General features: G+C 33.0%; 1 protein-coding gene across 3 annotated transcripts in view; it reads left to right on the top strand.

The window, feature by feature from the left end:
* The first annotated feature begins 2,587 nt into the window (after positions 1-2,587).
* slc38a3b (solute carrier family 38 member 3b) overlaps positions 2,588-12,864 on the top strand; it is a 36,679-nt gene continuing 26,402 nt past the window's right edge. Inside the window, exons 1-6 of one of the 3 annotated variants that reach the window (XM_048199147.1) lie at positions 2,588-2,761; positions 5,741-5,829; positions 10,659-10,803; positions 11,623-11,643; positions 11,731-11,812; positions 11,987-12,102. In XM_048199147.1, coding sequence (XP_048055104.1) covers positions 10,700-10,803; positions 11,623-11,643; positions 11,731-11,812; positions 11,987-12,102 — 323 coding nt within the window. In that variant the 5' untranslated portion in view covers positions 2,588-2,761; positions 5,741-5,829; positions 10,659-10,699. The remainder of the gene's footprint in view (positions 2,762-5,740; positions 5,830-10,658; positions 10,804-11,622; positions 11,644-11,730; positions 11,813-11,986; positions 12,103-12,864) is intronic. The other 2 variants (XM_048199146.1, XM_048199149.1) reach the window with 2 other exon arrangements.

The raw sequence follows: 12,864 nt of genomic DNA, 5'->3' as shown, positions 1-12,864 counted from the left end.
GGGTAGGGAAAGTTTAGGGACAGGGTTAGGACTATTTTTTTTAGACAGTATGTTGTACCAGCTATGCTTGACCCAGGAACATGTCGTATCAAATCACGGTGACTGTCTTATCAGAGGTTTTGAAGTTGATGCAGTGTTTTTGTGTCTGTCAACATGTTAGTCATGTTTACTAAGACAAGTATCACTACTATTGCTAATAGGGTTAGAATTTTGAACAAACTACTAACCATAAATATTAAACTTCAGAGTGTGAGATACAATGTTATTTTTGTATTATTTATTATAGTTTTTTTATTAATATTTTAAATTAACTTATTTTGTTTTATAGTTTAGTTTTCATTTTTATTTTACTTATAGTAATTTTGCTGTGTTCTTGTCATTTTTATTTGTATTTGTTTTTAGAAATATTTCTTAATAGTTTTAATTTATCTTTAATTTAATTTTTTTTAAATTTCAGTTTTAGTTTTTTTTTCAGCTAGTAATTTTAGTACTTCAATTTAAACTTTCAACAATTCTCATTTTTGTTTTTTCATCTAATCTTTATATTTCTTTTTATTTCAGGTTTATTTCAATTAACAAAAATGTTTTTAATAGTTTTAGTTAACAATGACAACACTGGTAAGACATTACTGGTACCAAATTGTGTGGCTTTAAGGTGGACTAGTGCCTAGCAAATGCCTAGCAACACCCTAACAACCATGCAGCATGCCCTAAAATCATGTTTGCAACGTTATTTCAGTATTATTTATAATAGTATTATTATAGTATTATTATTTTGAATTAGCTTTTATGCTTATATTTTCATTTTAATTTTAGTTTAATTTTATTTAGTGCTTTTGACATTTTATTAGTTTTTATTGATTTTATTTATAATCTGTTTTAGTTTTATTTCTAGTTTGTTTTATTTCAGTATGCTTAGTATTTTAGGTAGTTGCCAAGGTAAATTTTAGATAACTTTGTAGTTTAAGTTTTCCATCATTTATTTATTTCAATAAACAAAAATGTTTTTTTTAGAATTTAGTATTAGTTTTAGATTAAGTAAACAATAACAACACTGGTGGCAAGTTTTGCACAGTCAAGCATGATGAATTCTTCTGAAAGTAAAAATTATGTTTATCAGACAATCATTAATCATCTTTACTGATTAATTAACAGGTAAAAAACATTTATACAGCACCGCATGTGTGTGGATTTAGCAGACAGCCAATGGTTTCTCTCTCTTGAATGTATGCACTGCTAAATTCAGATGGCATTCCATGGCGCAAATAGATGAAGTGTTGGTGAACAGCTGCAGTGGCTGAGGTATATCCATCTGACGCACACACTTCCAGGACTATATTTAAACCTAATGGAGACAACGAGACACTGGACATCTGCTGAATATCAGTAGCTTTGTTGAATGGCTCATCCCTGTAATGTGAAAATGGACCCTCGTTCACAAACACACAGATAGAGGGACAGACGAGGGTTCTGTGCTTTATAGGGCATGTTGGCTGTAGGTATTCTCAGCTCTGAAGACACAATTGAAATGTAGCCTACTTTAGGGTCCTGATTGATTTGATAATGCTGTGCTGTTTAACAACTAAAAAATAATAAATAAATAAATAAATAAATAAATGATTTATAAGTTATATAAAGTAATTAAATTTAATTGTTATTTAGTTATTTAATAAAACATATTATTTTATTTATTATTTTATTTCAATTTTTATTTAATTTAATTTAATTTCAATTTATTTTATTTTATTTTATTTTATTTTATTTTATTTTATTTTATTTTATTTTATTTTATTTTATTTTATTTTATTTTATTTTATTTTATTTTATAAACTATGGTTTTTACTCTTAGACAGGTAGAGGAAATCAAAGACCTTTTAAAGTTTGACCATGTGATGTTTTCTTACATCATTTACTAACCTAACTAACTAATCACTCTATAATTGACTTAATAAACAGTAAATTGCATTAAATAAAGGGATTAATTATACTCGTACTAAAAATTACAGTTTTGTAATGTAATGTAATTGAATTATTTGTATTAATTTTTGTATTTAATAAATTCTTTTTATTTCATAAATTCTTTTTTTTTTTTTTTTAGAATATAATTATTTTTATTTTGTTTATTTTATTTTATTTATTTATTTTTAAACAACAGTCCTCTAATAAGAATCCAGTAAGACTAGAATAAGATAAAGGTATTTTTGCTCTTACAGGTAGAGGAAATCAAAGACCTTTTAAAGTTTGACCATGTGATATTTTCTTACATCATTTAGGCTACTAACTAACTAACTAACTTACTAAACTGTAAATAGTATTAAATGAAGGGATTATTTACTCTTATAATGTACAATATTCTTATACAGTATTCTTATTTTACTTCTTATAATTCTTTTATTTGAGTGTCACCAGTTTTCATTCATCATGTAGCAATGAATATTTTTTCAGGTTATCAATTCAGTTTTTCTTCATGGATCTCTCGGAAGAAGTGGGAGGGGCCACTGGAGGGTCTCATCGGCTGCCATTGGACGAGCTCCACAGAAGGCGGGACCTAAACAACCCCCCACTACTCATGCATACAGCCTTCACCAATTCACTTCATTTCTCAAAGCAGTGAGAAAAGCGCTTTGTCTCTATTGTGGTCAAACCACACGAGGTGAAGAACTACAGGAACATAAAGCATCGGAAACACTGGAAACTTAAACCGAGAACATCATTTCTCATTATAGTCGCGAAGATCTTCAGATCCAGGGCTCACTGACTTGTAAGTGATACATGTTCATTGGCAGTGTGTGATCTGTTCGTTTTTATGAAGGTACTTTTGATATGCATAATCTATAAGATTATAAAACAGAAATAAGTGAAAGAAAATACTTCGGTTAAACTTAATTGTTGTGGAAAATGGACTCATTGTGAATATATCAGATACTGTGGACGCAAATGTAACATGTTTGATTCTCTTTGTGATGGTCAGGACTGTACTATACGAGTGTTAATTATATCCTTAGCTACTTTTATTTACTTTGCATATGAGTGACGTCACGTACTTTTTTGTCTAGATATAGCCTATTGCTATTCAATAATTTACCAAAAAATGCAGTTCATACAGGCAATGATTTGAATACACCTCTTATGAAAATTCTTTCAATTTTTATTTGATTTTAAGTGATTTATATGTTTTTGTGTAACTTAAAAGTTAAAAATATATAACAAGTCTTAATTAAAGATTAAAAAACTAATTAAAAAGCTCAAATAAATAAAAATAAATGTTAGTAGACTGGCAATAATATTAATTAATTTATTATTAGTGATAATATTGATTTCAAAAGCAGACTATTATTAACTTTGGTTAATTTGTTGAAGTAATTTGATGTATTTCTGTCCTTATTGAGGCACATTAATAGTCTAATGTGCATTCTGCTGTCCTCAGGGGCCATGAAGTGGCTAAACAGCATTAGAAGAATCATTAATTGCTCTCTGACTGACAGTTTATAATTAAGGCCAATCTTTTTGGTTGGTGTTGAAAATGAGATCTATAAAGATGCAGAAGTAGCTTATTTGCATTTTCCTTGCACGTACTTGCATGTTATATTCCATATCTGCTGAATTTTAACAGGATCTCTTAGCGTGTGTTGTATCCTTCATTTACCTCTCCAAATGGGGTTTGCTTTCTAGCTGAGCTTAAGAAAGTGTACTTGGGTTTTAGTTCATGGCGGTGTATTGAATATTGGCATTCCAGATGGCCTGTAAGGATGACAGCTATGTATCTCTGGGTTCTCTGGACCTTATGCTCATCAGTCAGGGAATGAGGGGTCAGAGGTCGGGGAGAAAGTGAGAAATCACCCCTGAGATGGTCAGCAGAAGGTACTCCGTAAAACATGAAAAAATTGAATGGTTTGGACGTGTTAGTTGGACAGAAGTGTATTTCCTCAGCAAACCTCACAAGCTGACTAAAACTGTCACAAAAGTCAGATTTTAATTTCATGTTATATTTTAATGAATGGACTAGGGATTTAACCCTCGATACAATCAACAATCAACAATTTTGATACCATAATAAAAATATTCATGATTCTGAAGCTGAAAATACAGAAAATTATGAATATGCTTGCACTATGTCATTGACTAGACATATTTAAAATAATGTAGGCCGTTTTTTTACTGGTAACATAAGACATTTGCCATTATCGTCGACCCACAATATCCCCCATTGCATTATTCTACATTATATTCTACACTATATACAGTAATTCAATGTAGAACTGACACTAAAACTCTATGAACTTGAATTTTTTCTCTCACAGTAATTTTCATTTATACACAATACATACTGTCTTTCACTATCCATGATACATATTGTTGCATTTTTGTATTGCGATATATTGTGAAACGATATATTATCACCCCTAGAATGGGCCAATACAGTATGGCGCACTTTGAATGAGAATGGACAGTAACGGTCAATCAATAGTTCACATGATAGCCAATATCAGAAGAGGTGTGATCGTGTGATGAGGCAAAATTCTGTTTTTCAGTGAACCATTGCAATCAATGAACGTGAGTAAACAAGAATGACCCAGAATTTTCTAGAGACAAACACGTGACATCAACTGAACGTGCCCGACCAATCGTATCCTTTCCTCAAACTTTGTCCTGGATGTAAACATTTGCATCCAGTGAGGTCTGAGCTTCTGAGTTGGTGCTGACAGACGAGAGGTCGCTGACCTCACACCCAAGGCCACCCAAGGCCTATGATTTCGTAGGATAGCAGCCATGTCTGATTTAAGTGAGGAGTTCATGTATGTATACACTTGAGCCTGAAGTTACAATGTGACATTTGTATTTGTAGATCACATGTGAATTAATTGAATGTCTTGATCATACATTTTTGTACGATCTGCTTACGTCCCATCGGCGGTTAGGTTTAGAGGTGGATGTTCATGCTTCATTAATTTCTAAAAAACATACGTTTCCATACAAATGACATTGTATGAATTCATACAAAATCGCCTCCTTGTAAAGTAGATTCTAAAAAATGCTGGGTTGTTCCAACCCAAATTTGGGTCAAATATGGACAATCCCAACCTTTGGGTTAAAATTTAATTTAACCCAATGCCTGGCTTTGTCCATATTTGACCAAGATTTGGGTTGAAACAACCCAGCATTTTTTTTTTATTTTATTTTTTTTATAGAGAGTACACCGAGTTGGGTTGAAAATGGACAAACTCAGCAATTGGGTTGTTTTGACCCAGCAGTTGGGTTAAATGTTTGCCAAACCTGCTGGGTAGTTTTATTTAACTCAACTATTGTTTAAAAATGACTGTATTGCTCACTTAAAATGAACCCAAAATATGCTGGAAATGAACATTTATTAATATGTTTAATAAATGAGCATTTTATTAATACTTTTAATGAATAATAATTCAACGACATTTATTAAATTGCTTATTAATAAATGTTCACCTTTTGATTATTATTGTTGCCTCTAGTCATATTATGTGTCTGATTTTTAATTTCCAACCTATTTTAGGTTCATTTTAAGCCAGACATACAGTCATTTTTAAACAATAGTTGAGTTAAATAAAACTGTCCAGCAGGTTGGGCAAACATTTAACCCAACCGCTGGGTTTGTCCATTTTCAACCCAACTTGGGTTGTTTTTAACCCAACATTTTTTGTGTGTAGTTACGTTTTCTCATGAGATTGATTTGGTTGGAAAAAGACTTGATTTTTTTATTTATTAGGAATTGACTGGATTGGGAAAAGTGGGTGTTATGTACCAGAGTCCAGTCAGGTGGATAAAGTGGACAGAAACAAACATAATACAGACAGAGTAAGTATGTCACTGATCTTTATCGCTAAAACAAACCTCAGTTGACAGTCTGGTAAAGAGCAGTCATTGCACAGGGCAGGTCCTTTTGACCTCAAAGAGGTTGAATCAGTCCTGACAAAAGTGTGCCAAAACATGATACTAGCGTGGTATTCTAAGAAGTACCTTGGAACTAATACAATGTTACATGAACATGGTATCATTTAATATCATAGTAACACCACCACAGTTTTTATTTTTAAGGTGTACAGTTACCAAGTGCTTGGTGTGGTTAACATCAGGGCTAGTAGAGCGCTCGTGGTGAAAGTGTTGAACCTCAGTTTACCCCCAGAACCCTCTGGGGCATTCATGTAAATCGGTGGGCAGGTGGCCTTTTGGCACTCAAATTGACACTTGGGTGAACCTCGGACTTGCTCATAAAGAGAAGAATTAATGTTTGTTGTCTGCTTCTACACTGAAAAACTGTCATTTGCTTTAGATTGCTTTTTAAAATAATGTTTTAGAAAGCAAAGACTGAGCGATCGTGTGCTATGTGAATCATTTTTCTTTAGTTCAGGACCAATTTAAAGGTACAGACACCCTCATCTATTAATTAGAAGCTCACAGAAGGAGGCATTCAGGGTGTCAATTATACGTGAAACGGTTCAGCCTGCTTAATTAAAAGCTCCCTTGTGTAAGCATGAATTTAATTGACATTATCCACATGTTTCAAATGGTTTCATGTACTCATCATCACCACGGTCAAATCACATTCAGTAGTGTGATGTCACTGTCTGCAGATGTTGACAGCCACACTTGCTACCCAAACAGTTAAGCATTTTAAGTGGTTAAAGCCTGTTATCTGCCTCCTGCACACACACACACACACACATACTTAAGTTGGCTGTCAATCATCTGTGGGAACCAGATGTGGGAGTTTTGTGTTCGGTCCAGGTCAGAGAATTTGAGAAGGGATGAAATGATGTGTAATAATTGTCTGTGAAATATATACACCCCACAGAATTACTTTGTTAATCACATATTTGATTATTAAAAATGTTCCTGGTGATAATGTGCTATTTCAGTAATTTCAATAGGTACATCAGAGCTCTCTTTGCTTTTCAGATAAAGGTACATGTCTTTTTTATATTTTATTATTATATTATTTATAATTTAAATTTATAAAAAAATGTATTTAATAAAAAATGTATACAATTTTTATTTTAAAATAAAAAATGATAATTTATAAGATAATTTATAATTATATAAATTTGAAATTTATTAAATATTAAGTAATTTATTAAAAGTAAATATTACATATAATATGTAATCTAAAAATATAGGTTAAAATATATATATATGTATATGTGTGTATATATTTTTTTATTTTTATATTTTATTAAAAAATAATATAAAATATTTTAAGGTGTGTGTGCATTGCATATATATAACATATATATGTATACATTTATAAAAAAGTTATTTTATTAAAATGTATATGATTTTTTTAAAAATAAAAATGTATCATTGTAATCATAAGATAATTTATAATTATATAACTTTGAAATTTTAAATGTAAAAGGTATGTACACACACACACACACACACACACACACACACACATATATATATATATATATATATATATATATAAAAAATCTAAAATATAGATTAAATACAATATACATTTTTAATACATTATAGATTTATTATAATACAAATATATATAAATAATATATAAAAATATATATAAATATATAAGACCAAACTTGTATTAAATAGTGAAATATGTATGAAAAAGGATTAAGAAACATTTTTATTTATAGTTATATAAAAATGTTCCTTACATTCCATTTCATAAATTCCCATAATTTATCCCTTGAAAACTCCTCAGGGAAAATGATGCTTATGGGACCATGTTTAACCTCAAAATGGTTTTAGATGAGTCATATTAGCTCCACTGTTCAAAGGGGAACATCTAAACATGGTCTGTTATGGATGTGTGAAGTGCCAGACCTTCCACACTAGCAGGCATGGGCTTCAGGAGCTGAGCCTGCCAACCAATCAGAGCAGAGGTTGTGTTCTCTCTGCTATTGGCATCAAGAGCTGAGATGTTTTGATGGAACATGGAACAAACTGGCCAGGGCAGACTTATACCTTGTAAATAAAGATCCAGACCCATAACATTTGCACTTGCTGTGTGGGAAAAAGCATTTGACCTAAGGAAAAAATAACAATAAAGTCAGTTTATAATTTAATCCATCTCCTTGACTCTCATAAAATAGATTGAGAGAGACGTTTTACAAAGGTCATTGGCAACTGTTCACTCGTTGTGCATGAGGCTTTTTTAAAGGAGACATAAAATGTGTCTGTAGATTTTGTCTAGAGTCAATCTTGTCTTGTCTCTTGACCCTAGTTTGAGGTGCTGGTCAGCGTGATATCTGTACAGCCCTTTTGATAAAGCAGCACATTGCTGAATGGACGTCAAGGACAGTGCATTGTGTGAAACAGCTGCGAGAGATGATGAAAATGACAAAAGCATGATGGGTATTCTTAATACCGCGCTTTACACCTGAGTTATCGTATTTCACTCGTCTAAAAAAGTAGTTAGTTGTTGAAGATTAACCTTAAAATTGCTTGTTTATTGCTAATTATTATTATGTGCTTTTACATGCTCTTTTTCTGACCCTCTACTTGTGTCTGTCAAAACGTTGGAGCTAAATTGATCAGATCAGACATATTTAATAACCTTGAGCTCAATTTTTGTGGGTCAGCTTGGCATTAAGCAGTGTTAGGGCTGTCAAAAACGTGTATCACAGGCAGGACTTCATACCTCACATATCATCATCATGTGAAATTCAAGCTCCTGTTAGAATTTACAACCCCTTTTGGACCCCAAGGAAGAGCTGCTGTTTGTGCCTGATCAAAAGCTTGTCACGTTATCATGTTAAATCTGTTCCTGTAAATACAGTGGTAATTGAACAATACCTCAGTAAGGATAAAATGTAAGGGATAATGTACAATCAGCTGGTCATTATCGCACAATGAACCCTGACAGGGTGATCAGGTTTATTTTGAGGGGTTTGTTTTGCGATAATGACTGAAGGTACGTTATCTCACTTCTTTTCATTTTTTCTGTTTTGATGTTAAAATAATAGAAAACCTTATGTCTATTTTTAAAAAAAGTCTCTTTTGTTCACCAAAGCTACATTTATTGGATCAAAAATACAGTAAAAACAATAATATTGTGAAATATTATTACAATTTGAAATAACTGATTTCTATTTAAATAGATTTTAAAATGCAGTTTATTTCTGTGATCAAAGCTGAATTTTCAGCATCATTACTCCAGTCTTCAGTGTCACATGATCCTTCAGAAATCATTCTAATATGCTGATTTCTTATTATTTTCAAAATCATTCATTCATTCGTGTCACTTTTGACCAATTTAATGTGCCCTTCCAGAATAAAAGTATTAGTTTCTTTAAAAAAAAATCTTACTGACCCCAAACTTTTGAACGATAGTATAAATTTAAACAACTATTTGGATCACATAAATCAACATGGTAAGATTTCTAATCAGGCACAGAATATTTCAAAAAGTTACCATGGCACTCTGACACAACATTGTTGCTGCTAGTAGTTTTAAATTTTAATAGTGCTGGAATCTAATCTCATGTCTGCATCAGTCTCATTTGGAAATGGACTAGACTTAAGACTTTCCCCAAATGAACACACTCATACAGTTCTTCTTTCCCTCTCAGACGGTTGTTGTGAACAGTGTGTTAAATTTATCATGACAGCTAGCCGTCTCAATGGCCCTACTATTCAGTAGACTAAGAACCTCAATCATAAAATAAACATTGACGTGGTAAATGTTATTGAGCCTTCATTTTTCCAGGGAATGTGAAGAGACTGTTCGCTGAAGAGCGAGAACATCTGCTGGCTTAAAATTACACCCTGGTGGGCTGCGTCTCATTGTTGTCATTGAAAACTGACGACTTAATAGCATGCATAAATGGAAATTAGGTCTCAGGGGAAATTGGTGAAAGGCCACTAAATCACTAATAATCCTGGTGAATTTTTAGTTGACATTTCTTTAGGTGACCGCACTGCTCTACCTGAACAGACAAGTGCTAGTGATGTAATCGATCAGGCTGATTTGAGATGATTTCTAGAGTGATTTTGTGCATTACTGACAGGTGCAACACAATGCAATACTGTTGTGAAGATGAAACATAATAGAAGAATAGAAATTTTCCATAGAGTTAATTAAAATGGACTAGATTGTTTTTGGAAATGTACACCAATTACATGCTTTTTATGCATAAAAGTACAATGCTAATACATGAGTATAAATAGTATACTTAAAGTTCCACAGTATTACCATCTGATCCCATGATGCTTTTAGATTTGGAACATATGCAGTATTATTTTAGTATTATTTATATGCTTTTATAGTCTTTATTTATACTAATGCATTGATCTATTCATTAATACTATAATATTTTCGATTAGCTTTTAGTTTTACATTTTCATGTGATTTTGTCATTTTTAGTAGTTTCTTTTTTAATATTTGTAATTAGCTTTATTTAATATTTATTTCAGTTTCAGTGCTTCAGCTTAACATTATTTATTTCAGTTAATTTCCAAAGCAATATTTCTAATTTTCAAGTAACTTTCTCAAATAATACTTGCATTTTATTTCAGTTAGTGAAAACGATTTTTAATAAGTTTTAGTTAACAGTAACAACCCTGGACATTATGGGACCGATTTTTATGTGTTTGATGCATAGTTAATAATTATATAGTTGAATTTGTAAATTGTTGTCAAAATCTTTTATCCTTTTCAGCAAATCGCTCATAGAACTGCGGGATATCGACTGCTTCCACCATGGAACCTGCCAGATCAGAAATGAGTATCCTACCCAATGGGAAAGGTCATGACCTGGGAGAGGAAATGTGCATGCCGATGAAGACTATGATGGAGGAAGAACAGTAAGCACTTTTGCATCACTTTAATTATTCAGTTTTATCATAGACTTTGGATATACTAAGACAGTGCGCTCATATTACTATGAATGGGAGAAAGTGCAACGTGCAACATGGAGGAATAAGTCCCGCCTTCTATATAAAAGAGCCAATCGCTGACTGGTAAAGCCATTGCGTCACATGTGAATAGGCTGGTCCAGCCTGAAAAATCAATTTTTTTTTGTCATGATTTGGGCTTTTAGAAACTAAATTTATGAAAAAGTTGTTGTCAAATTTCATTGGTTATTTCAAATATGAAATGTAATTCTAAGGTTCTTAATTCTAAGAATTCGATGCTTCCCCGTCCAAAGAGATAGGAGCTGCACTTGTATGACTGTTATAGCTGCCCAAGAGGCGTTTTAAGGATGGCCGCCGACTTAAAGTGACTTTGGTTTTATTAACATTTTGATTTTCATTGTCATACGGCAGTAAGATAAATTAATTGCATGTGACAGGAAGTGTTTGCGTACCACCTGCATGGAGAACCAGGCCACTTTAAATAGTGGTTCTCATCTGGTTTTGCTTATGGTTATTAGCATGTTTTCCCTGCTTTCCCAATCTGAACAGACCTGCAACACACCTGACTTTTATCATGTTCATTGTGTGCTTCTGTACTGTGATCAATGCAAACTTTGCAAACTTTGTAGCTTACATTTGTGTATTTCTCAAAGCACGTTTATCTTCTGGCATGGTGTGTTGACTTGTGGGTTTGTCTAAGTGCATGTTTACCCTCTTTTCTGCCCCTGCTCGGTGATGGACCCTCTTACACTCTCTATCAACCCTCAGAAATGGTACCCATCACGGCAGGTATGTAAATAACAGAAAACCACTAGACGAAGAGAAAGTTAGTTGATGATCAAGATCGTTGTCATCTAAATGTCTTCCATCCAACAGATTTGATGATCCTGAGAGCACACTCGCTGAGAACATTGAGTTCCTGCCCAACGGTGATGGCAAGAAGCCACGTTTCACTGATGTAAGTATGTGCAACATTTGCCGTGAACTTTCAAGCAACCAACAGCATATCACGATTAAAACGTAGAAACTAAACAATGTGTTGATGTTTGCCAATGTAGCAGTACTGCTGGTGTTTTTTGTCATTTTTTTTTTATCTGTTTTAGTTGCTTATCAATCTCATTTCCTCTCTCAGTTTGAGGGGAAGACCTCTTTTGGCATGTCAGTCTTCAATTTGGGCAATGCCATTATGGGCAGTGGGATTTTGGGATTGGCCTACGCAATGGCCAATACTGGCATACTGCTTTTCTTGTAAGTGAAATACCTTCATTACCCTCTTAATGACAAATTGGCTGTAAAAGTAATCCATTGTTCTATGTTTGTTCTGATGTGAAGCATCACTGAATCATCTTATAGTCATGCAAATGAACCGTCCAGCCCTCAATGAATCAGCGTTTTAACGTAATCTGAATGTCAAGCAGCCCATTGGCTGTCTAATTGCGTGGTAATTAAAGTATTGTTCTGCATCTGTTATTTTTCCAGAGAAGCTCTTGAATAATTGAGTGTTTCCTCTTGAAGGCTGTTGATGTTCATGAACATGGGTGTACCAGACAGGACTGCATTCTGTAAAGTACATGTAAACCAACGTTTGGCCTTTTTTGGAATCCTCAGCCCTTGTTTCAGGGGTTTTAAAGTACTTAAAATTGAAATTTATAAACAACTCGTCAAATTATTTATGTCAATAAAATGATTACATTACATAATAATGGTAGACTGGGTAAACCCAGTCTGATCTGCCGGCGATTTGATTTTGCCTGGCAACTCAGTCTGGAAACTCGTACATTCATTTCTACTGCTTCTGTTACACTTTTGCGGGAACCAATCACAGACTGGCTTATCCACCTTGCTTGCTATTGGCGGGTATAACACGATGACGATAGAGAAGCGACGGCAAGCACGACCGTCAATCCAATTCCTTTAAACCTCTCAACGATGCTGAATGACTTCTTTAGTTTAGCAAACAAATTGCTCGAGTGGGTGTAAATACCACTTTCATGTTTTTTTTTTTTTTTT

Source organism: Megalobrama amblycephala, linkage group LG8, assembly GCF_018812025.1.
Source record: "Megalobrama amblycephala isolate DHTTF-2021 linkage group LG8, ASM1881202v1, whole genome shotgun sequence".
Classification (NCBI taxonomy): Eukaryota; Metazoa; Chordata; class Actinopteri; order Cypriniformes; family Xenocyprididae; genus Megalobrama; species Megalobrama amblycephala.
This window is presented reverse-complemented; position numbering and strand designations above follow the sequence as displayed.